This window comes from Brienomyrus brachyistius, chromosome 20, assembly GCF_023856365.1.
Source record: "Brienomyrus brachyistius isolate T26 chromosome 20, BBRACH_0.4, whole genome shotgun sequence".
Lineage (NCBI taxonomy): Eukaryota > Metazoa > Chordata > Actinopteri > Osteoglossiformes > Mormyridae > Brienomyrus > Brienomyrus brachyistius.
Window position 1 is genome coordinate 12,112,793 of NC_064552.1, and position 21,601 is coordinate 12,134,393.

The 21,601-nt window shown below is 48.4% G+C and overlaps 1 protein-coding gene across 7 annotated transcripts in view; it reads left to right on the plus strand.

The window, feature by feature from the left end:
* Positions 1-452: 452 nt before the first annotated feature.
* The window catches only part of ccser2b (coiled-coil serine-rich protein 2b), a 41,054-nt gene continuing 19,905 nt past the window's right edge, over positions 453-21,601 (plus strand). For 4 of the 7 annotated variants that reach the window (XM_048987542.1, XM_048987546.1, XM_048987547.1 and 1 more), the window contains exons 1-4: positions 453-1,510; positions 10,992-12,198; positions 12,608-12,810; positions 21,191-21,290. In XM_048987542.1, the coding sequence (XP_048843499.1) occupies positions 11,034-12,198; positions 12,608-12,810; positions 21,191-21,290 (1,468 nt within the window). In that variant the 5' untranslated portion in view covers positions 453-1,510; positions 10,992-11,033. The other 3 variants (XM_048987543.1, XM_048987544.1, XM_048987545.1) reach the window with 3 other exon arrangements.

A 21,601-nucleotide genomic window follows, 5' to 3' on the forward strand; every position in this document is an offset into this window, starting at 1 on the left:
GATCGACAGCGGGTAGGCCTACCAGACCACATGTGAGATTGATTGGATGTCATGAGGGAGACCATTATAGGATTAACTGACCATTCCCGAAAAGATGAAAAATAAAAACAAAAAATGTTTAATTTGATAAAGGGTAACTTTCACACGAGACTTTTCAAAACGCCAAATTATATATTTAATTATAATTCATAATACTAATATAATAATACGACGACACCTGCTCTCTCTTGAAATACCTTTAAAATTAAATGTACTTTGACATTTTCTCTGCGTCATTTAATATATTTCCAGTGTCGTATCGATTTTGTCTCGGTTAATCAACGTGTTCGGTTTGTGCGCGACGCCTAACTAGTCGCGGTTGACAAACGGGACAGCGCGACACGATTGGGGGCGGGGCCGTAGGTGTGTCTGTGGGCGGGGACAGGGCGGTCACGTCTGTCGTCAGGGTCAGCTGTTTGGCCGTGTGTGAATGATTCAGCGAGTGCTGGAATCGGGAGACGCCGGGGAAGGAGGGGAGGAAGGAGAAGAAAGAGGGGAGAGCGAAAAAAAAACAAAACAAACGAACTAATGCTGATGAGGAACGATGGTGAATGTGTTTGGGGGCTTTTAGACAAACGCATTACGCACATAAAGCCGCCACCAGAATCGGCAGCAGGGCGGCCGTTGCGTTACCTTGTTACCTGGCCGGCGGGCTTTAACGTGGGTCGCTTCACGTCGTGTTTCGGTTCGTCTGACATCCACGCCGCTGCTCCGTGACATCTCTGGAGAACACATTTGGAGGGGAGCCCTAGCCTCGCAAACGAGCTGCGGCGATAGGCGAGCCGTGGCCACCTGCCTACCGTCATCCCCAATTAGGTTAGTGACCGCTTATTTCCGGTTTTTAACCCGTATCGGGGAGGCGAAATGCGGCTCGAGGCCGCGCGTCTCGTGCAGTTCGCGCGCAGTTGAACGCGGCCGGTCGGCCGGCAAGTTCCGCTCGGGCCGCCGTTTAACGCCGGTAGACGCCAGGTTCGCTTGTGTTTAACGCGGTCAGCTCGGATACTTGTCAACCGCACATCAGCATCCGACACATGGCTGCCTTTATGCGCAGTTCGCCGTATTACTAGTATTGGTTATGCTGTGTGAGTTCGCCAGTTTTACTAACCGGTAGTCCTTCCACATCTGGATTTTGGCTATATTATTCCCGTCTCGCAGTCATGGTTAGCGGTATTACTAGTACTGGTTAAGGTGTGTGAGTTCTCTGGTCTTACTAACCCATATACATCTAAGACCTGACTATACGTATTTCACCGTCCTGGGTAGTGGGGTAACTAGTACAAGTTATGGTGTGTGAGTTCAGTAGTCTTGCTAACCGACAGTCCTTCCATCTCTGGATCCTGACTTTGCTGTAAGCGTTTAGCCGTCCTGGTAGCGCTATTACCAGTACTAGCTATGGTGTGTCAGTTCTCTAGTCCTCGCACCTCTGGATCCTGACTCTGGTGACTGCGATGATGCTGTGAAACGCCCTGAGGTAAGACCATTTGTCGTGTGACTTTAAAATGAATATTAATATCGTTTATCCTTTACTGGAATATGGCAGTCAGTGTGAGCTGTCAGTCCATGTCCTCTGATGCAGTTTCCCAGAAGCCGATTGGGGCATGGCATTGCTGCAGCTACTTTGACACATAGGCCCGGTGGTGGGGGTTGTGGGGGGGTATGTGCTGCTCCCAAAACCTGAATCCTTTCTTCTATTCGCTCGGGCTATTGTTCTTCATTTCTTTTTGGTTGTCATGCCTGGTTAGTGCTGGTATCATGACTTTCACAGCCACCGTTCAGCAGAGTCATACCGCATCTCTGTCAGATAGGGTGCCACCACACCACCTGGCACGTCTTGGGTATTTTCCGCGGTGTCGTTTTACCTGCAAGGTGCCGCCAGGGTGCATGAAGGGATGGAGGCGACTTCCCCGTCTCTCTGATTCACCCTGCAGTTTTTACTCTGTCTGGACTGTCCCTCTTCCCTGGAATTGATCTGCCAGCGTCCTCTCCTTTCCCTGAAAAGTTGACCGGGGGAAGTACATTAAGAAGTCTGTAATGATTAAGTGTTTGACACCTTATTGTTACCATATGACTATACAGTTTGTTCAAAGCGTAAGTGATGAATAATAATAAATGTGCCATAATGTGGGTGCAGTTTGTACTGTTTCATATGCGTCCTTGTCCACTAGTTTTTACAGTGCCTCATAAATTAACCAAGTTATGAAAGTTGACTTGGGAAGTCCATGTTAAATAGTCTGTAGTGATTGAGAAGTCTTTGTCACCTTATTGTTAACATATGTCTGTACAGTTTGGCCACAGTTTACTCAATGAATAACAATAATTAATATGTCATAATGTAGGTGCAAGTTCTATATCACTTACATGTGCATGTTTGACTATTTGTTTTTAGAATAAGCCTCATGAATTTACTCAGTTGTCAGTGTGGTGTTCACTAGAGCCCTGTGACCCTGCACTGGGCAAGTGGGTATCGCAAATGGATGGATGGTGTTGTGGAGGTCAAAAGAAACAGGTTCTGATATAGATTGCTTGGTTTTCTGTGTTATGTTTTTTTTTTTTGAATTTTAATCATAATATGGAAAAGAGGAGAGGAAATGCTGGAGTTCATTTCACAGGGAAAGAGAGGCAGATGTGCTTTGGGTCCCTAGACAGATGGATAGATAGGATGCTGATTTCCCCCCCTCCTCTGAGCCCAGCATGTTGCTTGTGGCAGAAGTCTGGTCAGGTTTCCATGCCAGCCCCCCCATATGCTGTGGCTTCTAGGCTGTGAGGTCAGCTTACAGAGATGTGATTTTCTTCTCATGCCATGCGTCAAGTCATCACTTACAGGCCTGGCCCTGTGTTTTGCGGTCACATGCCGAAACTGCAGCTGACGCCAGCCGCCTCGCCACCCCTCAGGGTGTGTTGTCAGTGGCTGATAACTAAACCTACGTCGCGCTCTTCCTGTAATGTGCTCCTGACTCTAAAGAAGTCGGCAGACATGCTTTTTTTTTGCTGGGTCAGGTCCTTCATCATGACAGACTCCCAAAGGAGCTGAGCAGCAATGCTGCATTTTACTGCGTGCTTACTTGGTGATTTAGTTCATAGAAGCGATGTCCTGGGGTAGCGGAGTAAGTATTGTATCAGTGCTGCTGCTGTGAATGCTCTGTGCCTGGTCCCTCTCGCACCATGTGTTTGCCTTTTGTTAATCGTTAAAGGACCACACCCTTCTGCCCTCTGCCTGGCCTAATTTTGCTTTCCATGGTATCCATCAGGCTGACTGAACATGCTCTGCTATTATCTTGCATGCTAATGGTTATGGGTCATAAGTACTATTCCAAGGGGACCCCCCCCCTTGCTGTTGTAACAATTATAGGGGGATAAAAGCACTTATGCGCTGTGATGGAGGCCAGAACTGCTGGGGAGAGGCTGTCCTCGGGCAACATGACACTCCCAGTAGACCAGCTGTGGCACAGGCCAGTGGTATCATCTTGCTGAGCTGTACATAGCAGTTGTGGTGGAACGTTTAGCCATATATATCTGAAGCTTGTGAGGGATTTCTGCTAATGATATTCTTTAGTGGAGTGTAAGATGGGTACTGCATGCAATAAGAACATGCTGTAAAATTTGTCTGAAACGTGTTATTTTTATTAGAAGGTCTGTATGCTGTTTGGGTGTGGAGTGTGTGAAGTTGGGTCCCTTTATCTCTGTGGTTTTCTCTCAGGGCATGCCTGCTTCTGTGCAAGAAGACATAATCTCTGCTTCTTTAACCTTCTTGTTAATAAGTGTTTTTTCTTTAGTGCAGAATTAAAATTAACCCAGTAGAAGGTGCGATGTTTAAGGAACAGGGCCCCTTGCCCAAAACTCACAGGTCAATGTTCTTGTAGGAGCTGGGGTCCTGCTGTTAAACTAGTCCTAAAGTCTGGCAGTTCTGATTTTAACTTAAAAAAGCACATACACAGACTCTCTTTCTAAAGCAGTGACTGTAGTATAGCAGAATATGAATGACTTTCCAGGGATGATTTTAATTACCGTCTTGGATATTCATGCCGTGCTTGGTCTGTAAGCTGTGGAATGGCTTTAATCACTGGGGGGTGTGATTAACAGCCTTACCACACTTTGTAACAAGATTAGCAGTTAGCCTATGCACACAGTAGCAGTTGCCCTTGCTGATGTGGTGGCCGTGGGGCATGGCACAGAGAGTCGTATATCCGTGCAGCTGTTTCTCTCATGGGCTTTTGTGGTTCAACCACCCTGGGGTGGGGCATTTGCATGCCACTGCTAGGCTAGAACGAAGGCGGGGAACTCCACTTGCATGGAGGGCAAAAGTTAAAAATAGTCTTTTTATGGATGTACTTTATGGATCGAGCAGGAAATTCTGGAAGGGACTTATCTTGGCTTCATGAGACTGGCAAAGAGAACCATAAACCGGGCCGCCAGGACAGATGTGTGAAATTTGGTTGACCTAGGTGGTGTTTCGGACCCGTGAAGGTGAGCTGCCATTCGGAGCTAGTCTCTTCAGCTGGCTATGGTGAATTATTACCCAGAGGGGCACTTGAGTGCTTGTGTGGAGAGGGATCTTCTGCCACATTCATGGGGTAAAAATATGAACAGAAGGCAGGTCTCACTTTTGTGCCCTGTCAGTGTGGCACTTGCTCAGGCAACACTGTTGTCTTTCTCAAAAAGACGGGGGGTTAAAGTTCAGCTTCTGGTATGGAGGTCAGATGGGTCACGAGTTTTCCCGGTTTTCCTCACTGCTCATAACACTCGCGTTAAAGGAAAAGCCTTATCTATTGGCTCCATCCCATGGCCTTTGCCTCAAGTGAAAGTGATTCACAATGCTGGCCCGTACTCATCTATCTGTCCTGTGAGGCACGTGAGCTTGCACCTTGATATCTGCTGAGTAGCCATGTGCCATCCCTCATGCCCCCCCCCCTTTCTCTGTATGAGTTCAAGGCCTGCATTGTTGCTGTGGATGGAGCCTTTGTGGTCGATTTTGTATTGCGGCAGATGGCTATTTGTGGCCTGTGCGACTGAACTGGTTTGTGTTGTAACAGCTGGAGATATGCATGCTCACCATCTAATTAATGATGTTAATATGTAGTTTCTGTTAGGTAGTCTGAAGAACCAGATGAAGACAAGTCATCCTGGAGGAACGTCATGTCTATATCAGTTTGACAGCAACTATTAAAAATTCTTAAGTAATCGATTTGTTTATAATACAAATCGGACATTTTTTTTTTAATGGAGCAGTTCAAACTCTATGGCATATGATGCCGCTTGACCTTGCTGCTGTCCACTGCTTAATTGTTGTCGTGGTAACGGAGACTTCAGACTCACCACAGCATCAAGACTTTTTTGTCCTTTCGCCTCCGTCATACCTGTTAGATAACTGTCTGCCTCTGTGGCACGCATAGGCAGCCTCAAAAACGCCCAGACGCACACACAGAGGAATGTCCTTAGTGACACACTCAAAGAACCTGTAGCACAGTGGATGACACCTGTAGACACACCCTGTTGATATAATATAGCCATGTGTATACACTGTTACAGAGAATGTGCACAGACGGGCTCCCAGACTTGAAGACATTCTGTTACTATTAGGCTTACATTTGTTAAGAACGCCGGCTTGTACAGTTTTACGTTTCTGGAACTTTTGGGATTGTGGAACTAGTTGCTGTAGGGATCTCATTGATATGAGTGAAGTTAATTGAGGACCTTAGGTGAGAATAATGGCTCCTTTTGTGTGCAACTGACTGGGAGGAGCGCACACTGTGGTAAAATTGTCCCCCGGAGCTCCAGGATGGAAAAGGGAAAACGGGAGCCTCCTGAGATGTGTTCAGCAGGGGAGACCCCTGTTTTCTGGTAGCTGTGTTTTCAGTACAGTGTGTGGAAAAGCTTGTTGTTAGAATACCTAGTTTATCATCATCAAAGGCTGGGTCACCTTTACCCAGGTGCATGCTTGAAAAGTGACACTCGTCTGTTCATGGTGGATTTTTTTTAAATGCATGTCCTCGGCAGTTTGTAAACAAATTTCAGCCTTTATTTGAAAGTTTCATCTGCCAGTTAACAAGATTGTCTTACATGTATTACTTTGCAAGAGTATTCATGGAACAAGGCATTAAATCTCTCATGGTTTTGGATTATCGTGCAATGACTGGTCTGGTACCCTCCAGTTAAAAAACCTTCCTGGCTGATTATACTTGCCTTTCAGGGTGCATGTTCCAGAAATAGGGTTACATGATGCATCGTGCACACATGCAGTAATCACATCGCATTTGTTGACACTGCTTGTCTGTTGACAGAATTTGTGGCTCCACCAACTTATTTGACATATTCTGTTGGTACATAAGTTGTATTTGGGTAGACTTTATTTTGGGGGATTTCGTCCCTTTTTTTTTTTGTTGATTTAAATATTGCATTATTATTTGTGGAAATTTCACTTATTGCGATATGACATTGTGCAGCTCCATTCAGAAACACAAGTTTCTTGTACCTGAACCTAGGTCAGGATTGTCTGTGTACTTGATACGTGATCGTCTAAAGTCTCCTGGCTCACCCGTGCACCACGTGACTGCCGCGTGGTTGCAGATTACGGAAATGTTTGGGCCATCCGTCGTAAAAAATGCATGATGTCTCAGTTTGGAAGGGATTTGGATGGAAGTATTGTCTAACTTTAGTCACTGAGGCTAATGGAGACGTAATGGCTTCATGATTTATTCAGCCTGATTGGTTTGATTTCATAGCCGTTCGTAGAAGTTGTCTGCACACATTGAATATTCAAGTTGTGTGGGAATGAAAGGGTTTTGCAGATGGGCTTTGTATTGCATTGTGCTGGTGAACAGTGTGACTGATACTTATTTTGTTATTAAATAAGGAGTTAATGTGAAAAGCTTGCAATGGTCCCCATTGTTGTGGTGTAATCAAATAAAGAACTGTGTGTTCGGCCTCCAGTTTTCAATGGGGGTGGCTTTCTTTTGCTGCTCCATAGGTCAAGTGCTTGAAGGACATTTGACTTCTCCGGATGCTGTGATGTTGTGGTGTTCCATCTAGAGCAAAGCTTGAGCGGTGCTTGCCAAGGTCAGAAGCCAGCTTCTGCGGGCCCGGATCCGGAAAGCGTCGGACACGCCCTGCGGCTCCGACCATCTGCCTGTGAACGCGGTGCCGTGCCATCCCGCTGCTCTTCATCACTGTATGCTATCAGTCTGCCGCTCGTATTTCCCTAGCTAGCACGCTAGTCTTTTTGTGATGCTGTCAATCTGGAAGGAGGCTGTTACAGCTCAGCTTGACCACTCCAACCCCACCCTATTAATGTGGGCTGTACTGTTTCCTGCTCAATCAATGACGTATTACTGTAGTAATAAATGCAGTGCTTAAGACCCACCTAATCAAACTAGATTTCATTAATGCTATATGGTTATATTCACATAGCTTTAAAATAAGTAAAAAACTGCTATTAGAATTTAACAGAAGTCAGTGTTGCAGGAAATGGTAACTAAGGGCAAGTGCCAGGAAGGTCAGTTGGATAAGAGTGCAAGCTTGGTAAAATACCTTTTATACTTGACCCTCTGGTGGGGAATTGTGAAGGCCTCCTCCCGTTTGTGTTTATTCTGTTGCGTTCGGTTGAATTTGTTTTCTCGTGGGCTGTGGGTAAACTGCTCATTTGCAGTGTTCTGTAGCAATGCTGTTCTCAATGTTTCCCTTTCCCCCGTGGCCTGCATTGATCCGGTCAGTGGGCTACACCAACGGTTAATGGCCCGTTATCGATGAGTTCGTAAACAACAGCAGGGCTGCTTGTCACCGGCTGCCCGTCGTGCCAAGGAAGCGCCCTAGTCCAATCTCAGGCCGAGTGCCTCCATCAGCGGGAATTACCCTCTTAGTCCGGGTCATCTAAGCTGAGCTCTGATTTCCCCCGCAGTCAATGAGCGTGCCTGGAGAACGCAAAGATCCTGGTTTAGATGGTGATTCCTGAGCTGCTTTCTGCAGTGTGTTGTGAGGGATGCCAGTCCTTACTCGATGGCGTCTTTGTGTTGTGAGGCACCCATGTAATGGAGCAGTCAGGAACTGATGGAGCTGTTTCTCATTCTGTTTTTCTTCTGTGAGGCTTCTGAGTACACCTGACCTTTGTTCCAATGTCTGCTGGAATTGCTCCAGTTCCAGGGTCACAGTTCCAAAAAGGGGAACAAAGTTATCGATGTGAACGACACGCTGTGTACAACAACCTGACTGCCCCGTGAGAAGTCAGCAGCTCCCACCCCTCTGCCTTGGGGAGGCACAGCTATGCAGCTATGAAATATTAAAGCACCTGCTTTCAAAAGCTGCCGTGGGGATCCTGGCTGTGGGAAGGGGGTGCACAAGGGAGGGGTCCTAACGTCTTTTTCCTGTAACGGTGCTTTGCTCTGTTTTGTTTGTGTTATGTAATTCTGGGGGGGCGGGACAGAGAAGATGGTTCAGTGGAAGGATTTTCCCCAGCTGTAGTGAAGGGGTGTAATACTGACGCAGTAATGCAGGATGTACTGTGCCACCTAATTGGCTTATCCCAGGCTTAATTGCTGTCTGCTGTCAATCAGCCCTCATGAGTCCAAAGAGGCAGCTCCCGAATTTCGGCAGACGCACCTCGGTAATCTTCCGGCGCCCCAGTGAAACTGCAGGGTACGGATCTCATTGTGCATGATAGTGCACATCTCTGAGAGCCATTACAGAGCAGTGTAGGGATAGCCTGCATCTTCTGCACCTGTAGCGCCGTCCTGTGGCCACAGTGGACCATAAATAGGTATTGCTCCTCACTGCAGCTACTTTTCTCTGGGTACATTTGATACGAAGATGCGATTTTTGTGATGGTGTCACGTCGGTGTAGCAGTGTGACTTTCGCAGTTCCACATCTGGAATTGAGGCCATGTATGGCAGCAGGCATGGGTGGGTTTGCCGTGGGTTAAGGTTTTCAAATCCGGCTATTACATGGCATGTGGTGCTTCTCCAGGGTGCGGAGTGCTTTGGGCTCAGCCTCTTTTGAGCTTCTAGCCCTATCCTGTTTTTGACTTTGATTGGAATGTGATTTCAAGCTCCAACAGAAGCCTGCATAACATGACAATCCTTCAATGGCTGCACAACCCCAGCGACACGGCCAGAGTGGACGCCCTGGCAAGACAGAAGGAGACTCTCCTGCACAGCTTCCCCAAACTCCTAACACTGATCAATGTATAGCATGTTAACAGACCAACCGTTTGAGATCAGGCTGCTTTTCCTCCAAGACAGTTATGGCAAAGTAGTGGGTTTGGCATGATAATGTCCCTCTACCATGGATTGGAAACCGGTCTGCTAGCACTGCTGGTTTGCTCTCTTTGCTGTCTTGCCTCACAGACCCCAAAGTGGAATGCAATGGCTGAGGGGGACCTCTTCAGGGCATGTAGAGGGACATGATGCCCAGAGCCGTCCCACTAAGCAGAAACAGCCTTTTCTGCCCTTCAGAGAGTCCCTGCTGTCTCCCCTTTTACCTCCAGAATCCTTGTGGGTAAAGACTTCCATAAACACAAGTGTCAAATAAATCTGATTACACCAGTGGGCTATAGATATAGATATGCTGTTTTAGATCTTTGGCTCCCCTCTCCCTGATTCGTTGTCAGATTTCATCTTGGGTGTCGTCGTCTGTGAGTAATTACCCACCCTTCTGTATTCTGTCTCCTGCACCTGAGGGTGTTGCAAGTCGGGACTCTTGGATCTGATCAGCAAAGCGTCACATTGTATCCGTCTTTTTTTGGCTTACGCCCCACCCCTACCCACCACCATTCCATGGCCCCCGCCTTGTTCCACATGTTTATTTGCTCAGAAATGTAAACAGATGCAGTGGGGGACGTGTGCAGAGCGTGGGCAGATATGTGCAATAAAGTCCCTTCCTCCTCCTCCTCCTCCTGGGGAGGATTTTGTCTCCCTTGCTTCCCCAGCTCAGGTAGGCGGCTGTCATAGCCGACAGGCCTGTGGTTCATTGATGTCAGAATAATGTCTGATCTGCAAGCCTGTTTCAGCCTTCCCATCATGGACTAATTCTCATGCTGGGAATGACCTTTGGGATGTTTCTTGTCCCAAACAAACGGGATGGGTTAAAACGTGTTGGGTGTGACTGTTTTTAATGATCTCTTTCTGGTGTTTTGTATGACTGCGGCGTGACGATCTGTGTGCCAGAGGCAGCAGTGTGGGGTTCTCCTGCCCCACCCTGCTTACAAATTACTGTCTTCTTCAGCTTACGGCCTCCTCATTTGTTAGCTGACCGGTCGTACTGTGTCTAGATGGATGGGTGACAGATTGTGAAAATACTAACAGGGTCTCCTTTGAGTAGACGTTGGATCTGTGATACCTCACACTGCTTATATTTACATGTTTTTATGGGTGTGGGCAGGTCAGGCAATGACTACTGGAAGAACAGGTGTGGCTGCGTCAGTGTTTGATGGTGCTAGGCGTGTGAATGGCGCGATAATAGTACTGGGACCTGCTTTGTTGTGTTTTCCCCATTTGTGCAAAGCTTTTCAGCACTCATTTGGCTGCCAGAATGTAATACAGTGGTTCATACTGGTTAGTCTATTGAGTACTTTAGTCTGCTGTTTGATATCACATTTGAAGTACTATGTTTTTGATCTGTCTCTTGTCAGAATGTTAGTGGCTTTATCATGAGAGAGAGAAGCATGTGTGCTTGTGTTTCTGTGTCATTTAAACTCCCCGGAGTGTATGTATTTAGACAAGCCTGTGCTCCCGTGTCCCGCCTCAGGCACGGCGCATCTGTCAAAGCCCACGTTTCAGCGGCGATATTCCTGCACGAATGTACTGTGCTTTGGCTCTGACTTCTAAGAGCCATATGACTTTCACATTCGTTAGAGGCATTAATTAGCCACACTGAATCATGTGCTAATGGAATGTTCTTAATGTTATCTTCCTCCTAAGCTCTCCTTGAGTCAGCGTTACATTGAGCTTCACTTTCTCTCTTCCAGTTTCATCCGCCTGTCGCTCCTCAATGACACCGCTAACGGCTGATGGGAGAGAACCTATTCCACAAGCCCACCATGGTCTCCAGGCTGCCAAAATTTGGTGCCCGGCCTGCCGGTGGCACCAGCCCCATGTTGAATGGATCCGGCCAGTCCACGCCTAGTGTCGAAGGGAAGGTTCCCCTTCAGGGGAAGATCAACGGAATGGTGCATGTGTCGTCCCTACCCGCTCTGAAAAGGAAGACCGGTGGTGGTACTGCCAGCCTGCCGATGCCAAGGTCGGAGCAGGACTTGGAGGAAAAATTGGTGGCCATGACTAGGGAGGTTAAGAATGCCCCTGCCATAGCCTCCCAGCCCCGACGCCTCTCACCTGTCCCCAGAGGGAACCCTCGTGGAGGTCGTGTGCAAGGTACGCACAGCAGCAAACTGAAAGGTTCGAACGGTGGCCCAGCACCGTCCCGCTCGAGCCTGCGACGTCTGGTACCTGACCCCAGCTTACGGCAGGGCCTATCTCGGTCCAGCGACAGCCTGAAAGCCTTGTCTGTAGACAACATGGTACGTTCACAGAGCTTCAGCCACTTCAAGCAGCTTCCCTCCACCAGCCCCTTGCCTGTGTCCCATTCCCTGTCCTTTAGCAAAGGCCAGGCACGCTGCAAGCCTGTTTCCGGCAGGCCCTCCCCTGGCACTAAGGATCCTGCAGCAGCTGCTGGTCTGGCGCCGCCTAGTGTTCTAAAGAAGGCTCTGCTACCCGGGAAGCCTTCGGTACTGAGCTACAAACTGACCCGGCCTTCCATGGTCAAGCATCCACGGCCATCATCAAGGCAGGGTAGCAGGGACTCCATGGTGACGCCCCTCACCTCCCCTGATCCTCCGAGTGACCTAGGTGGGACCCCGGAGGAATCCCCAGGCCCTTCGGAGGCCGAGCATATCTCACAGTGCCCAACAGAGTTTCCGGAAGACATGTCATTGTCTTCTACCTCTTCCTTGGAGCATGTCGACACCAGTGAGGAGTACCTGGACGACTTTGATAATCTGGGGGACTTGAACGGGCTTCTGCAGTTGCTCCCGCCCCCAAGGGAAGGGCTTCTCCAATCACAGCCCCATGCCCTTGTTGACAACACCCCCCCCAGCCGGCAGGAAAGCACGCCCAGCCAGACGAGTCTCCACAGCTTGCTGTCCGACAGTGTGGATTGGGCAGAGATGGGCTTGACAGGTGAGAACAGACACAGATGGAGGCCCGGGGAAGTGGGGGGTGGGGGGGGGTGTTGACTGCTGTAAACTTGAGAATGCTGCTTATTCCAAACTGTTTGCCATGAGAGTGCCAGTTAGCCATACAGTGACAAGCAAAAAGTATGTCTTCAGTCAAATTAATTTTTGGCTTAACGCAAAGCAGTGTCTTATACAGATTGTAAGATTATGTGTAAAACATGTAATTTGTGTATTATATTTGACTGTGATGTATGCATGAAATATGAATCACTTGTTGGACGAGCACTAGGTGTTTACTCATTTTTAGTAGTGGTGGATGAGATCCCATTACAGAGTCCCCAAGCAAGAAAGAATTGAGGGCCTGGACTGGGCAACGACTGTACTTCCTGTGCCCTCTTCTACCTCACCACCAGGGGGAGACAATGACTTCAGGCTGCCGAACTGCCACAACGACCAAGCCCTGTCCCCGGACGTGGGCTACCCACACGGCTCATCTTTAGACCTCTCCCCCTCGGACAGCTCTGGGGGCACCTACATGTGGGACGAGGAGGGATTGGAGCCCCTCGGGGTCCCCGCGCACCCCTGCGGCAGCTATGACTCTGACATCAACAGCATGGTATGTGGGCCAGGCATCTCCTCCTGCTCCTCCGCTATGAGGGGAGCCGCAGATGTAAATGAGGAAAAGGACTCCTGTCTTCTTTAATAATATTATTCTTCAGTGTTAAATGATGTTTAATAGATCAGACTTCATTACCTCCGTTACATATATGTGTTCTGGATTAACGGAGAGGGGTTTCATTTGAAGTTTGGACAGCTTTCGTTTGCTGGTGGAAAATGTAAATAAATGAAATACCTATCAAAATACACCTAATGATCTGCAAACATACTGGCATGTTTGACCCTGAATATGGCTCAATACCGATGAACTAGTTGGATTCACTGAAGTCATGTTTCCCTCTTTTATGCACAGAGACTTCCCGTAGGTAGGTTCTGCTTAGACAGCTGTGGGTCGAGGGTGTGGCCGACTCGGGGATTACGATTCTCTTCGTCATGCACCTGGGGCATTGTGGCATTGTTGTTATGCAGCGGAACGCATGATTGGAACATTTTATTACCAGCAGACATGTGTTGTATGTGTTGGAAAACGTCTGGAACAGGACCTTGCAGGCTGATTATTTGTATTCTGCAAATGGAGGTGCTGAAGGTGGGGGAGAGGTGTCAGGTGTTATGTGGACCTGGAAAGCCTGTCCCACCCGCTTAATTGTTCCTGATGTTAAGGCTCATCAATGAAGTGATATGAGGATGAAATAGTAGGTTCCTGGAAGCCACTTCCCTTTTGTCAGGCTTTCAAGTTGGCCCAGGAATCATTGGCTCAGCTGAGCGTTTTTCGTGTTTAGGTGATGGGATGCATTAGAAATGCATTCTGCGGCTGAAATAATTCTCTTTTTGTCGGGCATGCGCTTCTGTGTGGCTGCCCGTCGTAGTAGGATGCAGTGTATATCGCGGTGGTTAGGGGCTCCAGCTTGCAGGGTTGCTGCTTTGCGACCCAGGAGAGCCTTTCCGGAGCGACATCCTTAACTTCTGGTAAGCTGCCCCGGGGTTACTGTCCGCGGCTTTAGTTTCTTTGGTTCCCGCATTCTCGTGAAGGAATTCGCCAGAGGGCCACTCCTCTCTTACCCAGAATCCTTTGCCCCAAGGGCAAATATGAGATATGGCGTCCCAGCTTGTATCTCCAAATTGATTATTTGAGTTTCCCCGTGTGTTTCACGGGGCTTCATATGTATTGCATGCGTGCATGACTCCATTTGTGCTTGAACTGCGTCTGCAAAGATATGCCAGGACCATCGGACACTTTTTGATCCCTCTAGGGAGGCGCAGTCTGCTTACACTGCAGTGCCTCCCAGACAGTCAGAGTCTAAGACCTTATTTGGGTAATGGTACTTCAGTGTACAGATGCCCAGAGGGTCTTCTACAACAGCTGTCCTAAGAATGCCGGCTGTAAAATCCATACGCTACGTAGCAGCTTATTTTGTAGGTAACTGTAAATACCGGAGCCAAAAGTGCGTTCTTCATTCCAGTGCTTTAGTATCAGCTTGTTCAGGCCCGGTCATGAGTCTCTGGACCTTCGAGTCCCCCTTGGGGTCCTGAGCCTCTGTGGTCCTCATCCTGGAAGGGTAGGACATAAGTACCACCAGTTTATCGTGGCAAACCGTGTACTCTGACTAAATGAAAACTGACATGGATGAAATGTAGTTTATGCGTCTATAGCAATTTTATCTTAAAGGCAATTTAACGGCAGAATCGTGTTTCACTAAAACCTCTGGTAACAGCCTGACATTGTTCCAAAATAACTCGTCGTCTGTCAGACGTATTAGGGAGAATTAAGGTTCTGAGAACTTCATCCTTTATTCCTGACCTGCGTTAAACTGACATGAAAGCTAAAACATAAGGGGTTTAATTACCTTAAAACAATGTGCCTGTAGGAATTATGGCCTCTACAGGACACCGTATCACTGATGAGAGGTGCAGTCAAACGGGTCATGAAAAGCAGGCTGATGAGGGTGGCTGCAGCAGTGTCATGGTGCCGCTGCTGTCTGCTTCACTTCCCTGGAGAGTCGGACTCTTTGACTTTTTAAAACATTGACGCTAGGCTTGGGTGGTGTCGAATTTTCCCACGTCATACCTTCCGAATAATATACCACGGTTTACGGTATTTTGACTGATGGCAGTTTCAAAAGCAGCGATATTCCCGTGTTTTGAAATCTCGGCAATAAATTTTGTCGAATGTGGGAGTTGGAGCATGATATTTTATTGCCGCGCACGTAAATGTAATTTTGCCGGCAAGATTGTCAAAATAGCACAGTGTACCATAGTACTGTAATGCACCCCAAGTCCAAGCCTAATTGACACTAACATTGTTAACGGAGCTGCCTTCTATGTGGACTGTAGGCTGTATGTGTTTTTCCCCCTCATTTAAAGGTCCTGTTCAGGTTGTGGTAATAGAAGGCTACTCCTTTTCTGGGCCCGGTCAGGCAGCAGGCTGCACTCCTCACATTACTAAATTCAAGGACAGGTGGCGCAGGGAGGCGCGTTTCCAGTTCCCGCTCTGAAGCTGGATCACATGAAGTCCTTCATCGCGCAGAAATCCAATCCATCGCGACTTTGACAATGGCTGACTTGGGCCCAGACTCAGAGCCACTTCCCCCCCGTATCAGACTTTCACAGATAACTCTATGTGGCCACTATCATCTAGCTGGTCACTGGTCACACTGATGTCATGGTAGATATTCTTTGATTAATAAGCAAAAAGAAAAAAGAAAAGACATTTTAGGAGCAGAAGTGAAAAATATTTTAAATCAATGTCAATGACTCCTGAACCCTGGACAAAAGTCTTTCGCTATTGGCTGTTCTCAAAGCAGCGACGTCATCGTAATGTTTAATGGGGAAGTCAGGAGTGCCTGAACCATTATCCGAGTGGTTCTCTAGGTTCACTTCCTCCGGTGGAATTTTGGAGGGAAGTGCTTTTATCAGTCGTAATACATTGTCTGCTGAACCGCGAGCAGGGAAGGATATGAATAGGCAGCTTTGCTTTTTGATGCATGCGGCTGGGTCTGAAGCCCGTGTTGGAGGGGAGTATCACACTCATTTGATTGGGATTTGAGCTGCTAATGGAATGTGCTGCCCTGTCTGCCTTAGAGGAAGCCATCAGTAAGTATCCCCATTTCCGTTTAGTGATGCTCGTCTGAAGGTAGCACGCTGTGAAGACGATTGTCTTCGCCAGACTGAATTGATTACCGTTATATGACAGGAAGTTGAATGATTTCCAGTGGCCCTGGGTTGTTCTGAATGGGAGTGGGTAGCTTTTTTGGGTGGGGGGAGAATCATGGTGTAATCCATGTGATCTCTCCCTTTCTTGCCATCTTGACCGGCCCCTGTACAGCGGTGCATCCGGCTAAACCAGGGGTGGGCTAACTTATCCATAAAGGGTCGGTGTGTATGCAGGTTTTTGGGATAACCTTCAGATCAGCTGTTCAAACCCAGGTGTGAGGACTCTTCAGCCAATCACTCCTCTAATTAGTAACTTAATTGGGGAGTTGCAGTGAAAACCTGTACACACAGCAGCCCTTTCTGGATAATGTTGGCCACCCCAGGACTAAGCAGTTTCTCCAGGCTTGGGTGATGATGTCCCGTGGAGAACTGGTGGGAAGGGGGTTTCTGATGGGGAGGGGTGTGAGAACAGCAGGCGTAGGACGTCTCCTCACCTCCTCCGGTTCTGAAGACGGCCTCCTAAGGAGCAGAATTGCATGCGACCACCTGGTGCTGCTGCTCAGATTCAGATGGATTCATGACAGCACTGATCCATCACCTTCCTATCCTGTATTTCAAACTGTTTAATGAAGCTGTCCAGTCCCACCTTCCTATATTCTTTCTTTATCTCACCTGATGTTATATCTAACCAGCCAGATATGTAAAAGTCTCCTCCAGGTTTTCATTTGTGGATTTCACCATATTTGGTTTTAATTCAAAGTTTTAATTCAAAGACAAACACTTTCGTGGAGTCAGTCAATGTTTTATGGTTATGTTCCTGAAATTCACGGCTCATGGAGAGCAATCCTGATGTAGTCTTGGCAAAGGTAAAGCAGTGCTGAAGTCTGCCACCAGATGGCAGTGTTGCTCTAGGCAGAGTTTCAGGCTGGCAGTGGGACGGCTCAGGTTGTTGGCCCAGAGAAACGCACGGACTGTCACACCGAGCCTCATTCATGTCTCTCTGCAGTGCCCCTCTGGGCTCTTGGCGTCCCGTTGCTTTACATAATCATAATCATTATAATTATAATCTGGCTGGGCTGACTGTAGGGAGGCAAAGCACATTATCCACTGAAAGACTGAGCTGGCTGAAAATAGTCCCTCCGAGCCCTATTGTTTTGTGCAGGGTTGTGGTGGGCAGTTTGTACTGTGATTTTAAAGGGGCTGTGCGTATGCTCAAGTTCTGTGTACCTGTAGTTTGGTTATGAGGGACAAAATGTTTTAAGGATTCAAAACTGCATATACAATTAGGCAACAACGCTGTAACACCACTTATCAGTTATAATGGCCTTTTAATTAGCACAAAGCCCTGAAAATGAAAAATGTGTAAAAAGATGTGTACTGTTGGAGGTATTCCTTGTTGCACCTTATTCACCAAAGCAACATGCATGTGAAGGAAGCTTGGGGACAGAGAGCAGGGTGAGCCAGTAGCCCTGAAACAGTTGAGATTAGGATCTCTGATCAATGGCCCAACAGTGGTAATTACTCTCCCAGCCGTAGCCTATGAACCCACAACCTTCCGGATACAGGCACAGGCCCCTGTCGCTGAGGTGTATGCTGCCCCCCATGTTAGATCCTCATTCTCTTGTTTGCTATAATAGTTGAGTTTTGTTGTATGCAAGAGTTTGTCGCTGTAGTTTAATAGCTGGTAAATGGGGTGGTTTGTCTGGCCTGGTCAGGCTCTGTGGCAGGGTGACCTGCATGACACTTACGGTGTGCTATGATGATGTCTGGACTGTGAGCACTGAGATCATCATCTTATTAACCTGAACATGAGCCTGAACCAATACCAGAACCAATAGCATATCCCAGAGGGAGGCAACCCTGATCCTGGAGTCCCCGTATCTAGCAGGTTCTCAATGCATCGGACATACTCTATGCAGCCAGTGGTGCTCCCCCCCGCTGGTCTTGGTATGAGCACAGGCACCCAAACATGTGGAGACACTATCTGCTCATGTGTCCTAGGGGACGTCTGGTACACTGTAATCTGCCTGCGGGGCCTAGTGTAAATTACTTTTGTGGTCTGGATGTTATAAGAAAATGAGGATTCATTTCTCTTGCTTCAGAAGGTCTGGCCCCACCCTGCTGGGTGGACCTGGGTGAACCCTGGTAATCGCCGTGACGTGCCCTGGATTAACTTGCCCGGGGAGCGCGCGGGTGATTTAATCACCCCGTTGATGGGCCTGACCTTTCCCTCCTTTATGGACGCTAGTTAGAAATTTCATTACCCCCCCCCCCCCCCCCCCCCCCGAGCTGTCTCTTCAGCGCTCATGACTCATTTTAAATCCAAGCACTATGGTGTACTCCCCATCATGACCGATCTCGGCATCTTCAGAATTCAATCGCTCCCCTCTGGTCATGGTCCTATGCACAGACTCTCTACTGCCCCCAAATGAACACTGGGAGTATGACGCATAAGTAATGGACCTGCTACTCCCCTTAAATGATGGATGAGCCTGAGGTGGCTTGGCTTGATGGTGCTTGGATCCGGATAGATGTTTTATTTATTTGTTTTGTACATTCAGGCACGCGTAGTTCTATTACACCCCAGCAAGCATGGCTGTCTGAACGCCTCGTTGCCTGCATAGATTGTCAGCTTGGTTTGCCTCTTTGCACTGGTGGCAAGACCCGAATTGTATCGGGGCTCCAGCAGGCCCTAACTGCTGCGTTTCGTATCTCCCCGAATGCACGGCCCGTGTCTCTCGTATGGTGCTTGTCCGGAAGCTTTCCCTTGGCATGTGACTGCTGGGAAGAATTTCAGCAGATAAAGCTTGGCAAAATAAATAAAGCAGGCAAGAGATGGATGCTGTGAATAGCGGTCCACGTGCGAGGCCGCAGAGGTTGTGCTCGGCGTGCCGAAGTTAATCCCACATCTGGCGGGTTTGGACACCAGCCGTGGCATGGCGGGCGGCCCTGTCCTCATCCGCATACGGGCCGCGTCACCGGTTCACAATGGCACTGCACAGACGCGAGCTCATTGTTCCGAAGAGGCCAGCGGCAAGATAAAAACTGTAGTTCACATTATGCGCGAGCTTTGCAATGCTTTTCTTTCTTCCTTTTTTTTGAGAGGAGATGGGGGGGGGGAAATGCCCTCAGACTGGAGCAAAACGTGAACATATCAAGGCTACTCTTAAAGGAAAGTGCAAGCAGAAAGCAGAAATTTGGACGACCAATAGAAACGCAAGGAAATCAATGTGGCTGATTCCAGCTTTTCTCCCCTCGGTTTTTTTTTTCTTTCCCTGCTTCCCTTCCATTTTGAGAGGAATATTGATCGTCTGTTGAGGTTATTTTCTAGCTCGTCAGGGAGATGACGGAATCGTGAATGATGAACCTGGTCGGAGTCGGCGCGGTTGTCTCCACTGGACGGACGCTGCCTGTGGGGGGCGTCTCCCCTGCGTGGGCATGGCGTGGGGGACCACTCTGTTATTAGTGCGGCTTGATCTCGCTTGTATTCAGGCTGCATTAACCTTAGCGCCAGTTCTCCTGTGGGAACTAAATAGTGTAGCAATTAAGGCCTCAGTAATCGCCTGGCCAGTGTAGAAAGGCCCCCAGGGCCGATTTCTAGGATTTTTTTTAAGTTGGGGGCCACAATTCATACAGAGGGGTCAACCTTATCATTAACCATTAACCAGTGGTACATTTTGAATCGGTGAGTGACAGGGGAGGGGGAACTCTGGAGCCAAGCTGCTCTCTCCTGAGCCTTATATATGCCCAAGAGGGCTTGCTGTGGGGGTGGCATGGTGGTGCAATGGTTAGCACTGTTGCCTCACACCTCTGGGACCCGGGTTCGAGTCTCTGCCTGGGTTACATGTATGTTACATGCATGTGGAGTTTGCATGTTCTCCTCATGTCGTCGTTGGGTTTTCTGCGGGTGCTCCAGTTTCCCCCCCACAGCTGAGGCTAATTGGAGTTGCTAAATTGCCCGTAGAGTGAATGGTGTGTGAGTGTACCCTGCGATGGGCTGGCCCCCCATCCTGGGTTGTTCCCTGCCTCGTGCCCATTGCTTCCGGGATAGGCTCCGGACCCCCCGCGACCCAGTAGGATAAGCAGTTTGGAAAATGGATGGATGGATGGGTGGGCTTGATGTGGAATTTAGAGAGGTGGCATATAACCTTTCTGTAAATAAAACATAATGGGCCTCTGACACTATAACATTAGTGGACGTGAAGAGGTTAACTAGGAATGGCCACACTCATAGGTGGGGGATTTTTAATTTATTAATTTCCCCCATGCTGGGAGTTCATCGGCTGCGTTAAGCACCTACAGGCTGCAGGGCGTCGAGCCCCAGAACTGCCTCCCTTTTCCCGCGTGGAGATAATCTCAGCCCTTCCAGCACAGACTGCTGGACCCCACCCCCCCAAAAAAAGAAAATGCTTCCTGGGGAGCAGCCCGCTGTGACTAAGCCCGACTCGGCGGGAAGCACAGGGGCGGAAAACGGGGGTAAGCGTCCGGAAGATAACCGCGGCCTTTCCGGTCACAGACCAACGCTGTTATTAATTTTGGATGGGGAGTTGCACTATAGCGCTCGGATTTAAAAGTAAGAAAACAGAAAAATGAGAACTGTAGTGTTTCTCGCCAGACTTCGATTTCCGGGTTCAAATCTATATCGTAAACTGCCGGGGTTTTGTACTGCTTAGAGCGGCTGATATCTCAGCCGTGATGCAGGGCACTGGGCAAAACACTGTTTGAATATTTACGAAGAGAATGGCGATGCTGTTCGCACCGGAAACGCCAGCGCTGTGGCAGGGCTTTGTCGATGGGGTGGAGGCCACGGGAACCTCTGAATGCACTGGCGATGGAGCTCTTCTGTTATAGAGGTTCTGAACTTATTGATTCGTGCCCTGCCTTTATTTTGCCTGCTTATCTGCCAACTGCTGGGGAAGAAATTGAACAACAACTTTCTTTATATGTAATAAAAGAAAATGCCGCAATTAATTGCAGGGGCTTTATCCTTATCCTGTCTTTTGTGGAAGAACTCTCTGTGAGCTGTCTTTTTTTTTTTTTTTTTGGGGTGTGGGGGGGGGAATAAATGCATTGAAGAACATGTTGACTCCCAGGACCCTGCCCATTAGAAGTTAATATGGTTCTTGTTAGGGGAACTTCAGTACATCAGTGTAGCCAGGAAAGCAGGAAGTTTTCTCACCTTGTAATTCCTTGAATCTTAGCCCTAAGGTTTTCTCTCTTGCCTGCAGGACATTTTGAACAACCTAGACAACCTGGAGTCATGTGACTTGGAGGAGGATGACCTCATGCTGGATGTGGATCTCCCCGAAGACTGCTCACTGCACAGCGGTGAGTGTGCCTCGTACCCAAGGCCTTTGCCGATCTGCTGCTGTGCCTGGGTTCGGCGCTGTGTGCTTTATTCTGCGTGACCTTGGTTTCACTCACCCCACGTTGTAATGCTGCCTTCGGCCTCTTGGTGGCAACATGCGGCCACACTTCTCCAGCAGCCCGCTGATGTATGGCGAGTGAGCAGCAGCTCGGCTGTTTCAGCGCTCTCCACAGCGACGCCCCACTCTTGGCGTTTTTGTGAAGTGTGACCCGTAGCAGGGTTTTCAGGCTCGCGCGTTTGTACGAGAAACATTTCCTGAAGCGCTTTGGTA